The sequence below is a fragment of the Alligator sinensis genome, unplaced genomic scaffold, assembly GCF_000455745.1.
Source record: "Alligator sinensis unplaced genomic scaffold, ASM45574v1 scaffold277_1, whole genome shotgun sequence".
Classification (NCBI taxonomy): domain Eukaryota; kingdom Metazoa; phylum Chordata; order Crocodylia; family Alligatoridae; genus Alligator; species Alligator sinensis.
In genome coordinates, this window is record NW_005841899.1 from 2,618,054 (window position 1) to 2,631,627 (window position 13,574).

General features: G+C 38.5%; 1 protein-coding gene across 1 annotated transcript in view; it reads left to right on the forward strand.

Moving 5' to 3' along the window:
- Window positions 1-13,574, forward strand: part of R3HDM1 (R3H domain containing 1) — a 146,292-nt gene that overhangs the window by 71,159 nt on the left and 61,559 nt on the right. Inside the window, 5 exon segments of the mRNA XM_014517296.2 lie at window positions 3,827-3,864; window positions 3,948-3,998; window positions 4,112-4,338; window positions 6,697-6,951; window positions 12,116-12,270. Coding sequence (XP_014372782.1) covers window positions 3,827-3,864; window positions 3,948-3,998; window positions 4,112-4,338; window positions 6,697-6,951; window positions 12,116-12,270 — 726 coding nt within the window.

Genomic DNA, 13,574 nt, shown 5'->3' on the forward strand with positions numbered 1-13,574 from the left:
ATGATATTGCTTTCCTTCTTTGTGCAAGGGGCACAATCTTGCTAAAAGTATTGTTTGGTAGTGTTCAAAAGGCATAATCTAAAGGCAATTTAAATTATGGGGAACTTAGTTTACTTTAACAGGATCTGGAACAGGCTCAAAGAGTACCTGCTTCTAATTTTCTCCTGTTTCAATGTAGTCTCTTCCCTCCTCCTGATACAAAATCTGTGGAATTTGAACAAGCAAAACATTAAAGGTTTTAATCTGACAAGTAACTGTATGAAGTAGATTACCAGGTTTCACTATTGTGTCTTAATTCCATATCAAATTTGCCTAGTTTTCAAGTTACAATATGATATTTTTATTCCTGATGCTGTGGATTCTGTCATGGATCTAAAAATCAGTTGGTCTGTTTCTCACTTGCACCTTAACAAACAATGAAGATTCTGCAATTGTGATTTAGTTAATAGCTCTTGATGTTTGAGGAACATTATGAAGATGCATGGGACAGAAAAGTATCTTAGTCTCTCCTAGAGTGGCATTAATTCCACATTGCTAACTTTAGGAGATAAATTTTACTTCATCCAGATATTTTGAAATGCATTTATATTCATACATATTATCTATCAACAGACAAACAATCTACTGCTTTTAGCTCTTTGTCTGTCTTAGCTTTTATATATTCACTTTCTCTGTCGTGTCTCATTAGAAAGTGTTTACCTGAATATAAGAAACAATAGTTAAACTAAAAATACTCAGAAGAGTTCTTTGAGCACATGTCTATATATCCAGTGTTGGTATGCTTGCAGCCCATATACTCCAGTTTGGATTTTTTTAGGCCTGCAGTGTCCATTAGGGCCATGCCCATGCCATGACAAAAAAGTCTGTACTGCTTCCATTGCACTCTCAAGAAGGAAACCTTGACATGTGGTGGAGTGGCTGCTCCAAGGGGGCATTTCTTGAGCTGCTCTCAGGCTTGCTGGCGGTCTTGGAAGTGCCCACATGAGTATGTATTAGTGGATGAGATATGCTTGAGAGTGTCCTACCCTAAGAGCACCACAGAAGAGTGCAGACATAACTTGAGTGTCTTTGTGCCTCCCACTTGAGGGCATAAACGGGAGAGTGACCCCAAACATCCTCAAGTTCTTTCTTACTTCCATGGCTACATGTCAGAGTGGTATCCTTTTCCTTCATTATGTAGATCACTTTCTGTTGTTTTAAGTATCTTTAAATACTTGTTCAGGTTTGGACTTTTTTTTATTCTGAAATGTGAGTCTAATCTTCATGACAGAGCAGAAGTTGTGGAGAAAGGAGCACCAGTCCCTTATGGGCATAGAGCTAGGTTCACCTTTTTAAGTATCATAGTGCTTAGGGTTGGAAGGGACCTAAACAGATCATCAGGTCTGACCCCTTGCCCCAGGCAGGAACAGGTGCCGGGGTCATATCACCCCAGCTAGATATCTGTCCAGCCTCCTCTTGAAAACCCCCAAGGTAGGAGAGAGTACCACCTCACTTGGCTCCCATTCCAGAGTCTTAGCACTAAAAAGCAGAAATCATGTTATAGTGCTTTAAAGCTATTTCAAAGCCCCAGAAGTGTCCAGTTAGTATATACACAAGTGCTCATCACTGTGCCTTGAGTGCTGCTCCTTTGAAAAATCATGTATCATGAGGTTCCAACTTTTTCCAATTCCAGTGATCCTATGACCCCAGCTGACTTCCTGCCCTTCGGGCGGGGAGCTGGACTCAATGATCTTCCGAGGTCTCTTCCAGCTCTAAAGTCTATGAAATCAATATCATCACCTAAAGCAGTCTTTGAGCCTATGTCATTGATTCATATGCTACCTGTATCTAGTTACTAAGCTCTAACCAGGAATCCAAAAACCTCACTGAAATGAACTGTTATTCATTTATTATTATAATTGCAATTACAGAACAGAACTAAGATGGCATAATTGTGAGTTTCCGTACCTTAACATGTTCAGTTTTCTTCACATTGAACCATAGTGGTAAAATTCTTTTTAATTTTGTAATATTTTTGTGGGAATAATTAATGCATATTTTTTTAATAATTAAAGCATATTTTTATCCTTAAATTGTTATTTGTACTTTGCACCCTTCCATTTTTCAGTAATTTTCCATCTAGGAATTAAATTTGGGTATTGTCAAATTGATTTTTCAGGAAAGACTGAATGATCCAAAAACTAGTGAGTTTGGCAAATATGAGATATGAAGCAGATGATACAAATTTTTGACTCTTCAAAGCTGTTTTACATTAAGACTTATTTGTCCTATATGTCATATAAAACAGTTAGATAAAATGACCATTTTTAACTCTTTGTAGTTATTAAAAAAAAAAAAAAAGACTGGTTTGATTTTAAAAAGAAAACCAGCAGGAAAAATATTTTGCTGGTATGAAAAACATTCTTTTAGATCTGCTTTATATCTAGAAGAGAAGCAAAAAACAAAACAAAAAGCCCCCCAAAACCTGTATAGTATTTCTCAAGAATTAGTAAAGCTTTGGGACCTTGTCTGCTTAAAGCTTTGGAATGAACTTCTGTGACTTGAATCATTGTTTTTGCTGTTATTTGCTGTTGTTAATCTAGTTCACCTGTTATGTTCGGATTAATTCAATCTTTACTTACATTTTACTGCAACTGACAAGTCTTTTGAACTTTGCGCACAGAAATATTTCTAAAGCTGCAAAAAGCAGAAATCCTTTAAAGAAAAAATGTATAGGTCACCATTAATTGCTTGCCCTTGTCCCTGGTAGGTTCTTCAGTTTTGCTGTACAAGTTTACAGATAACCAGTGTCTTTGATGGTCCTATAGCTTTGGTGTACTTTGAATCATCTATATCTCTGACGAAATTGGTGTTTATGGGCCTTTCACTTGTGTTGAGATAAGTCCTAGGGTTTATCTGATGCAGAGTGAGGCAGTGATCTCAGTACTTCTGTTAAAGGAGACTCTTCAAAGCAGTGTGATAAACTTGGCAGTGTCTCAGAAGGCCTTTTGAGATAGCAGACTATTATGTATCAGCTTAAGGACAGAAATCCAGTCAGATAGTATTTTCAGAGAAACAGTATTGCAGGTAAGCCAGTTCAGGTGTACATTGCACAATTTTGGAAGTAAAGTTCGGTTGGTGTGGGGCCCCACCTATGAGGAGGTGTAACTTGTGACCAACACAGTAGTGTCAGCTGAAGGTCCTTGTGTAGATGTAACTTATGGTGATAGAAGTAAAGTTTTTTCCAGTATAGCTGATTTTAGTTAAGGGATTCCATTTAAAACTAAACAGTTTTCAGCTGAGGCAGTTTTGCAGGTAGGTGAGCTGTAGCCATACTTGGACTGATTTGCTCTAGTTACAAGGGTAGCTGTGCCAAGAAAACATTGGTCTTACCCTCTTATAGAGTGTCATGATTATATCTTAGAGTCAATCCACTTAACTTGCTTTCATAATCTTTGAGTAACAATCACAAAAAGGAATTGAAGGCAAAATAGTACAGGGAAAATGGAATTGATTTTGCTGCAGTTTTCCAGGTCTTTTTTCCATTATGTTTAATGTACAGTAGATAAGATTCTCACCCCCAGCCATCCCATTAGGAAATGTTTTGTTTAGACAACAGCTCAACTTCTGAGACAGTGTTGTAGTGGACAGTGAGAAAGTCATCCTAAAACCTATGTAGGAAAACAAATAGACTGAGAGTTGAGACATGTCTTTTTAGACTGCAGGCTTGGTAGAGCTGGGGCTAGGATTATATACATGAACCATGCTTGGGACAATAGCACCTCATCTTGACTAGGACCTCTAGGAATCATTAATACTAATTTTTATTCTGTACTTTTTTCCTTAGTCCCTATGTTCCCAAGAGAATTACCTTATTGAAAAAAGGTAAGAACTTTCACAATTAAAATTTAATTCCTACTTAAATTTTACTAATAAATATTAAACTATTTTATTAAAAATGTCAACAGAATCCTGGAGGAGGAAACTAATAGTACACAGCAAAGACGGCAGATATTTAGGTATTTAATGCATTATTTTAAATCCCCAACTGTTCTGCATGCATTTCACCTTCATATTTATATCTTATTTTGCAATGCGTATGTGTGTTTAAAGCTTAGTTTATAAATTACAGAGTCAATAAGGAAGCATCAGGAAGATCAGCCAACAGCCATCAAAGCAGTACTGAGAATGAGCTGAAGTACTCCGAACCCCGTCCCTGGAGCAGCACGGACTCTGATAGTTCCATCCGCAGTCTGAAGCCAGCTGTAACCAAAGCCAGCAGCTTCAGTGGGATTTCGGTTTTGACAAGAGGAGATAGCTCTGGAAGCAGCAAAAGCACAGGCAGGCTGTCTAAGACAGGTATAATAAACTGTGTACAAGTAAACGGTTGTGTAACAGCAAAGTAATAGTTTACCCATACTTAATGCATATTGCATATGAGTACATAGACAGTCTTATAGCTGCTGCATTCCCAGAAATCCCATTGACTTCAATGGGTGTTGCATACAGAGGCTGACTACAGGATTAGGTCTACTGTGCACTACGTTCATAGGGTGAGAGAATTCAGATAGGCAGTGAAAAAGACCTCTGAACTCCTGTGTAGCCAGTAGTGGTGAGTTATAGGATGTCTTTGCTAGCTCATGACGTTTATTCTGTATTCTGCAAAAAGGACTTGAAAGCATTTGTCAGCATAAAACAACAGGCTGGTCTGTTATAAATAAAAATAGAATTACACTCTGTATTGTTTCAATCTGAATTCATTTCTTCAGTTTAAGTGTGGCAAACCTGAATTGTAGAATAATGGGAAGCTGCCTGTTGCTATGCCACTATTTAATACAAATTCAGTAGCAAAGTCTGTGACTCATTTTTTATATTTGTTGTGACTTTTTGATTACTAGTACAAAGAAATTATTTAGATGTGGGTAAAGTTTCCATTTAATTTAGAATACATCCCAGTAATCTAAGTGTTCAGCATAGCAAAATGTTTTACTGTGGGACTCAGAAAATTTGGGAGGACCCTTCCTATAAGATAGTGCGTTTCAAAGGTATGCTAACTGGCAATTATTTAATGTAAAAGAAAATTTCAGAAGACGTGTTCAAGTCTTGTTGGAATCAAAACCGATATAAATTGGTTGCCTCTTTAATGGGTTGGACGTGTTATCTATATTCCAAAATGAGCAGCCGATTTGGCATTCTTTGCTATGGAGAGCTTCAGGGTTTGAATTAGATAGGCAGATATAATGGTCAGCTCAGACTTATAAGACAATAAAAGAAAGATGAGTGATTTTTTGTATTCATGCTTGTCTTTAGTGTGTTAGAGTATTGTTTTTAGTGAGGATCTGTTAAACATTTACCTCCCTTTAAACCACCACTACCCCATAAGGAAATTGATGCTTTAATGCGTAATGTATTAAAATTAATATTTTATGAAAAAAATAATTGATACAGTTGTGTTGGTGAAATGTTTAGTAATCTTGTATAATTTTCAAAATCTGTAGCATGAATTTGGTTTATATAGTTTAGTAATTAAATAGCCTACTTTGGTAACTTTTGAAAAGTTAATTACAGCTGCACCACAACATACATGGGGTAAGTTTTAGAAAGATTTTTACTATGCCACATTAAAAGAAAATTAAAACACAAACAATATTTTTCATTGAAAAACTTTCATATTGGTTTAACTTCAGAATATCTGTGCTGGAGGTTATTGCTTTGCTGCATGTATTGGTTGTGGTGATTTAAAAAAGGGGCCGAATGTATGTAATTTAGCTTTAATTATGTTGATTTCAGTCAGTCTGATTTCTCTGCATAATCTAGAAGTTGATACAGCTATAATCAAACTGTGAAAACAAAAAAGCAAGTAAGTGAAAACTGATTACAGCACTGAGATACAGTAATTGTGGAATGGGCAAATTACTTAATTTTGTTGTGTCTCAGTTATTCTATCTGTAAAATGAGGGCAATAATACCCATCTGTAAGTGCTTTGAGATGCATGAAACTTTTCACCAATATAAGAGTGAACTATTACAATTTCAAATGGCTGTGAAGGCAGTTACAAGTAATTTAAAAATAGTTCCACTGATTTTAAATGATCGATAGATTTCACCCTAGCATTGTTTTCAGTCTTACTCTCTCTTCTAGATTATATAGAGGCTGCTGATCAAGAATACTTATGCTTAAATGTTTATATTTTCTGCCTTAAATGTTATACTGCTAGCATAGCAAAAGTGGACAATAATGAACTGTGGATTTATAGAAATCTTTAGGAAAAGACAAGTTCTGTTAATTTACCATTGTGGAGGCAAGTGCTAGGAGCTTCCTAGGGTCTTGATTTATTAGAAGTTTGCTTTTAGCTGCATGTGTTGCCTGTCAACAACTCAGGGCCTGACTGTACTGCCTTGCACCTTATGTTGGTCGTGCTTATGCAGAGAGGTGTGATGCACTACCATGTTATTTGGTTGTGTTTCATATTCACTTTGCACTGTTGCAAACAATATCTCAAAGTGCAAAGCTGTATAGATTTGACCCTCTGTTAACAATAGATCATAATTGCACTGTGAGGGAGGGAGGGGAAACTTCATTGAAAAGGCCATTGTTTAATACTGTAGCAACATACTGTGTTTTGTATGCAGGGTAAGCATTTACAATTATATATTTAAATGAGCATGCTATTTATGTCTGTAGGTAAAAACAATTTCTCATTACTCCTTTCCTAGGTTCAGAGTCTTCTAGTAGTGTAGGGTCATCCACGGGTTCTCTTTCTCACACCCAGCAGCCTCTTCCAGTCACAGCTCTAAGCCAGCCTTCTCATGGCACACCTGCCGTCTATCCAACTGTCAGCACTAGTAATTCTCTTTCCTTTGATGGTGGCATAAGTGGGCAAGTGGCACCTACTAGCACTAGCTTCTTTTTGCTTCCCTTGGAAGCGGCAGGCATACCACCTGGCAGTATTCTGATCAACCCTCAAACAGGTTGGTATTCAGTTGTGGATGTTTTAATTGCAGTTTAGAGCTCAGGAATAATCTGTAAATAGTTTCACTTGTGAGTGTATTTAAGTGTTGTCTTTTCCTTTATTTTTCTCCTTAATTTTTGCAGTGTCATTTTGTGTTTGCTCAATGCAGAAAACAGTTTTGATATGTAAAAATATAAGTTTAAACTGTATTTTCTCTACTTGCTATAATTGTGGTTTGTATGTAGTATTCGAATTGGCAATTCTCATAATGAATATTAGACTCTCTATGACTACTGTTAAGAAAATAGCATAACTTCAGTCTGTTTATAATTTTAAAGTCTTTTATCTCTTAAAGTCTAATTTTAAAGTCTTTTATAATTTTATTAGTAAAAGTAAATAAACGTGAGATGATTAGTATTTACTCTCTTGATTTCTAAATCTGTTTTAACATGCTGGATTTAGAAAGCTCTCAGTTGGTTATGTTTTTGGCAATCTGTTGCCAAAATGTGGAGAATAAAATGTTAGGTTACAGTAAACATTATCACATACAAGTTTGCAAAGTTATGCTTCCATCTTACTAAGTAGAGAGAGTGGTTACTCCACAAAAATGATGAGAGGTGAGGGGGAGGGGAACCCTGTGTTACCTGTTGGTATTTGTCCAGTGGTTACAGAAATAATAATAATAGTGCATGCTTGAGTAACACTATCAGCAAAGTTCAACAGCACTTAAACATTTATGATTTAATGTATGTTTAATTGTATAAGGCATGTTTTAAAAATTAGGGAAATTTTTTAATATAATTTAAGGGTTATAAACACAAAACTTTGGGGTTTTTTTCTTTTTTTTTAATTCTGGAAAGGGAAGGCAATGGGTGTATTATTATTTTTTAATCTGTGCCTATAAGTGGCCACTTATTTACGTGCCATTATTTCACTTTTAAAAGAACCTTTTTACATTTAAATGAGACTGAAAATATTAGATGCTTTTCTAATTTACTATTTCTTCAAATAAATTGGTAGTTACTAAATTACAGAGAACGTTTAATATTATTTTGTTTGTTATTGTGATAGTTACGAAAAGTTTCCGTCTTCCTTACAAAAGAAATGGCTACAATAAGCCATGCCTTAAATTGATAAGCTAGTGTTCAGACATAGCATGTGATTCACAATTCCCACATGTTCATTATGATATGAAGATGATAAAGTTGCTATGCGAGGGCTTGGTCCTGGGGATGGTACTATAAACTTCCCTGGTATAGTCATAAAGTGACAGGTGCTGGCCCACTAAGTTAATCATTTCTTGTTTCTGTTGACCATGCATCTGTGCTACAGTTAGTCATTAGCAAAGTGAAGCATTTGCGCAAGAAAAATAAGTATTTTCAGGATTTGTCTATACCAGGGTTAAAACAGTTTAGACCAAACCAAGCATAGACAAGTTGCGTCCTAGCAAGTGACTGATGCTTGCTTTGCCCAGGGTTCTAAGCTGGTTTTAACTGTAGCATGGCTATAAGATCATGGTGTATATAATTCCTCTCTAAACCTACGTTCTTGGTATTTAATGCATTAAAGTTATCATTTAGTTAACTTTCCTGTATTAACTGGGTATAATAGTGTCATGCTGGAAAAGTTTTCAGCATCTTCACAAAAATGAGCAAATGTTGCTGCTTTCTAAGGGACGTTTCAACTTGAAATCATATTTTGAGCTGAAATGATTGTACGTAATATTACAGACGTTTGAAAAAAAATGTATTCATTTTTAGAGATTGGAGGAAAGTTAGTTTTCTGAGGGTTTTTTTTTCTAGTTTATATACTTTGTGTCTGACAGCATTTTGTATCTGATCACTTTCCGCTTTTTGTTTCCCTGGGTTGTGTTTGTGGGTCTTCTGTGTAGTAATAGATGGGGGGCACAAATTTATTTTTAAAGAAAGATGTACAGTGAAATCTGGTTCACAATCACTAGAATAACTGTTCCCAATGGTCTTAGAGCACAAAATCCTACTAGAGTCTTACTGATTTACAACAGATTATCCTAAATCCTACTGATTTATACCAAAGCATTTTGTGTACATGTTAAAGCAGAACTAGTCATTTCCAAATCAGAATGGAATTAATTCCTGATAATTTGTCAGTTCAAAAGATACTGGCTCTACCCTTCAAGCCAGCTAAAGTTTGGAAAGCACTTAAGACTCTTCAGCTTTTCATGGCTTAACAAGGCATTAGATGATCGTTTGTTCAGTTTTGCAGAATTGTCCTCTGTTTTGGTGATGAGTGCATGTCAAGGTACAAAACAAATATCTTAGACTGATTATTTTAGTCTCTCATAATCATGTGATTCTTATACAGAGAATTCTGAATTTTTGTAGTAAGAAACTGTGCATTATTATCTGTATACAGTTCTTATAGCAAGCCAGAGGACACACAGTTTCCACTCAGAATATTTGTAGCATTTTTTTTCTTTATTACAAGTGTCACCAGCAGGTGTTGGCTATCTTTTGCTACCATGGCCAGAGCTCAGGCCACCTACACTTACCCTCCCTGCATATACCCAGCCCCTCTGCAGTGAGGGTAAGCACAGCCACAAGAGAGTGACATGGAGGGCTGCGGAGCAGTGTGTTGTGGAGAGGATGAACATCATGGCATGTTCGGTCCCACCTGATTTTCCTTGGTGCTGTCCCAGGCCACATCAGACCTTTCTGGGTTGGATCCAACCTCTTTGGGGAATGGATTCAATTTACAAGCCATAGGTTGATGACCCTTGTTTAAAAACAGTCCCATTGTGTCTTGTTATGGCATGCAAAATATACCTCATACAAAAACTAAAAATAGCTAACTACTGATAACTAGTCAGTCACGAGTAATCAGCCATCATTGGAGTGAATTAACCAGATTTGACTGTAAATGTGAACTTTCCTAAATTCACACAGAACTTAACTGGTTTTAGTAGTACTGTATTTGATACTACTTTTAACTCGCTCTTTAAAATTGGCTTACGTTCAGTTTATTTTCAGGTTGTATCCCTTTTATATATTTTACTTTTGTTTACAGTGTAGGGCATCTAGATGATACATTTCTCAAGAAAGAACCCTTCAGTTGTAGTGGTCGAATGAGCTTTACACCCTCCATGAGCAGTGTGAATAACAGCGATATATAGGGTCAGATAAAGTCCTGTATCATAACTAATATTTACGGACAGATAAATTATTAAGAAAAATGATGGATTGTTTTTAGCTCTTTGAGAGTTGGAGAGAGTAGATAGCATAGATTAATTTCTCACCCTCCTTCACAGTGATTTCTGCACTGAGAATTCCTTTACCCTCCTGCTTGTTCACCATTGGAAAAAGGTGAAAGAAGCTTCATTCCTAGTCGGGTAGGGAGAAGGATGGCCTTAATGAGCCCAGGAGCAGAGAAGAAAATCCTTGACTCCTTGCAGATGTGAAGATCACTGGAATGCCAATTCCTGAGTTATAAAGAGAAATATTAGGCTAGAGCTGGGTCCAATATGTGACTGAAAATTTGCAAACACTGGCCACATCCAGTTGTGCTTGGAAGTTTGGTTCCCCAGGGACAACCAGCAGCTGCACACCTTGTGCTACTGCTAGTTGTCCCCAGGGAACGCCTGTGCTGCACACCCTCTGGGGGCCTCCCGGGGCTGCAGCAACAGCGATCCTGCCGCTTGGAGCCTGGCCGGCAGCTGCAGTGCGATTCCAGCCAGCCAGGCTCTGGTTTTGAGTGGCACGAGCAGTCCCCAGGTGCACTGCTCCAATTTTTTTTTTCTGCAGGTTTTTTTGACCCCCAGATATCCAGGGTTCGACCCCCTCCTGTGCTGCTCCCTTCCAGTGCAGAGAACAACTGAACATGCAGTATGTGGCGCTGCAGATGTGTCTGCAGCGCCACATATTGCATGGCCGCACACATCTGGCCGTGGCCACTGGAGTCTATTCGAGCCATTTTATTTGTTCTTTTCAATCTTAAGTTCTAATGTGTGTCCCTTTTTGAAATATCTGGGCATGTGAGAATTAAATATTATTTTTGTCTTTGTAAGACTGTGACCCAGTCTATACATAAAACTACAGAAGGTTTCATTAGCATAAATCATGTAGCTAATATTTTTATACATTGTTTATGTTCTGTTTCCTTGCTGCATATTGCTTAGCTTGAACAAAGAAAGGTATTAGTCACATTCACCTTGTTTTTGGCCATCTTTTAAACATGGTCACTTTTTTTTGTTTTCTCCATTACTAGATAATGTAACACTGGGGCTGCAAGTATTGGATGGGAGCATTATATTAAACAATTATTTCAGTTGAGATTTAAAACATGACAGGTGACTTTTCAAAATATTATCATCATTAGCTGCAAGAAAGTAATTGTAATTACTATTTTATGGGGAGAGAAGTAATTTATTTCCCTATATTATTACGTTTTGGTTGGTGGATTTGTGTCCAAGATTGACAACTTGCAGCCCATGGGCTGTATTCAGCCTGTGAAGAGGTCTGATCCAGCATGGGGTGGGGGATTAGTGGCATGGAAGTGCACCATGCTAGTCATCCCCTTGCCAGCACTCCTCTTTGTTGTGAAGTGTGCTGTTCCATCACATCTGCATTTACCCTCACTGCAGAGGGAATGGGGATCAGCAGTAAGGATAAGCAGAGGGAGCCGACTGCTCTAGGGGCAAATACTTGTGGCCCATGGTGAGGCCCTGCATTAGCAAAAGATTGCTGACCCCTATCCTAGGTGATTGAAATTGGTTCCTGGAATTACTTCTACAAGATTCATAAAACAGATGTCCTTCTCTCATCTTTTATTTTTCTCCCTACATTTCTTTCAATCCACGTAGTTGAAAATTAACTTTGAAGACCAACCCCAGTACATATTTGTCATCCATTTTAGTCTACGTTTAGTCTTTGCTAGCTTATTTTAGGGCATGGTAGTTATTTACCACAAAAATACATGCATTTATAATTAAATACTCTGTCAAATGAGTTTTGTGGTTATTGCCATTCTAATTGTAACTGCAATCATTAAGAAATTATAACAACAATCTGGCATATAATACAGTAGTTGTGGTTATTATATATTCAAGTTTTAGTCATTTTTTTTACTTTGTGTTATGTAATACAGTCAGCTCAGTCTGCCTCAAACCTGAATAAAGTTTGTCTTTTTTTTTCCCCTCCACCCTCTAGGTCAACCATTCATTAACCCAGATGGCACTCCCGTTGTGTATAACCCTCCTATGCCTCAGCAACCTGTTAGAACCCAAGTGCCTGGACCTCCACAACAGCCACCTCCTCCCCCACCACCCCAGCCGCAGCCAGCAGCTAATCACATCCTATCACAGGTGCACACATCAAATACCTGATGCTCAACTGAGCAGTCTTTCCATCTAACGATAAGGAAATGATAGACTGTTTTGTTATGGAATGTGTTGAAAGAGAAACATTGGCTAGTCATATACTTGTAACTGGATATGGAAATCTAGGCCTACAAACAACATGGCAGGCCATCATATTTTCCTCCAGCTTATAGAAAGCAGAAATAAGAACTGGAGACCTAAAGTATTTGAACCAGAGCTCAAATGGTATACTTTTAACAAGAGACCCACTTTCCTTTTGCCTTCTCGCTATTCTACTAGTTTACTTTAACGTGGAGGGCTGCGTTCCACCTCGCTCTCACTCCCAAACGTCTTATAAACCAACTTCATGACGTTTTTAAAGGATTATGTTATATATTTTATTGCAGTTAGTAACAGCACTGTGGAACTGGATGCATTTTAACCTCCTGGTTTTGGGTTACTGGTGAAATAGAAATAGACCAGTTAAAGAAAGAGCCAAAATCTGCAAAATAATCCTATCTTGCTCCTCACCATTCCTTCTTTACAGCAGTGATTCCTGGCACCAAAACCAAAGTTATTGTCTCATCAGCCATAAGCAATGAAATGTAACATTTTTCAGACTTGCTAGGATGTAAAAGTTCCCTGAATAACCTTCACTTTTGTCCTGGTTCATTTTCCTTACGTTATATCAGGCTTGTCCAACATACGGCCTGACGGCCCGCCAAGCCATTTTCTGTGGCCCGCAGTGCTGCAACGGGAAACAAAAGTAAACACTGTTTACTTTCGTTCCCACCCCTTGTCCCTCCTCTGGCCCTCAGCAGCTTCCTATTGGCTGCTGAAGGGCTGGGGAAGGAACAAGGTTCCCACACACACCGCGTCAGCTTGACGTTGCTGACACGGTGCGTGTGGGAAGAGGAGTAGTCATGTGCTACTTGGGACAGGATGAGCCCAGCTGGAGCAGCAGGGGCTCAGCTGCACTTTACCCCTACCTGTGCTGGTCAGTCCTGAGCAGCACATGGCTCTCTGCGCTGGTAACTCCGGACCAGCACATGCCCCCGCCGCCACTTCTGCTGGCTGGTGCCGACCTGGGCAGGTCTGTCCCATCCGGAGCAGCACGCAGCTGAAGCTGGCTTCGCACGTGCTGCTGGGGCCGGGAGGAGCTCGGCCAGGTCATCACCGGCCAGCAGAAGTGGCGGCAGAGCCGTGTGCTGCTCGGGACTGACCGTTGCAGGCAGGGGAAAATGCAGCTGAGACCCTGCCGCTCCAGCTGGGCTTGTCCCGTCCCGCGCAGCACACGGCTCTGCCACTGC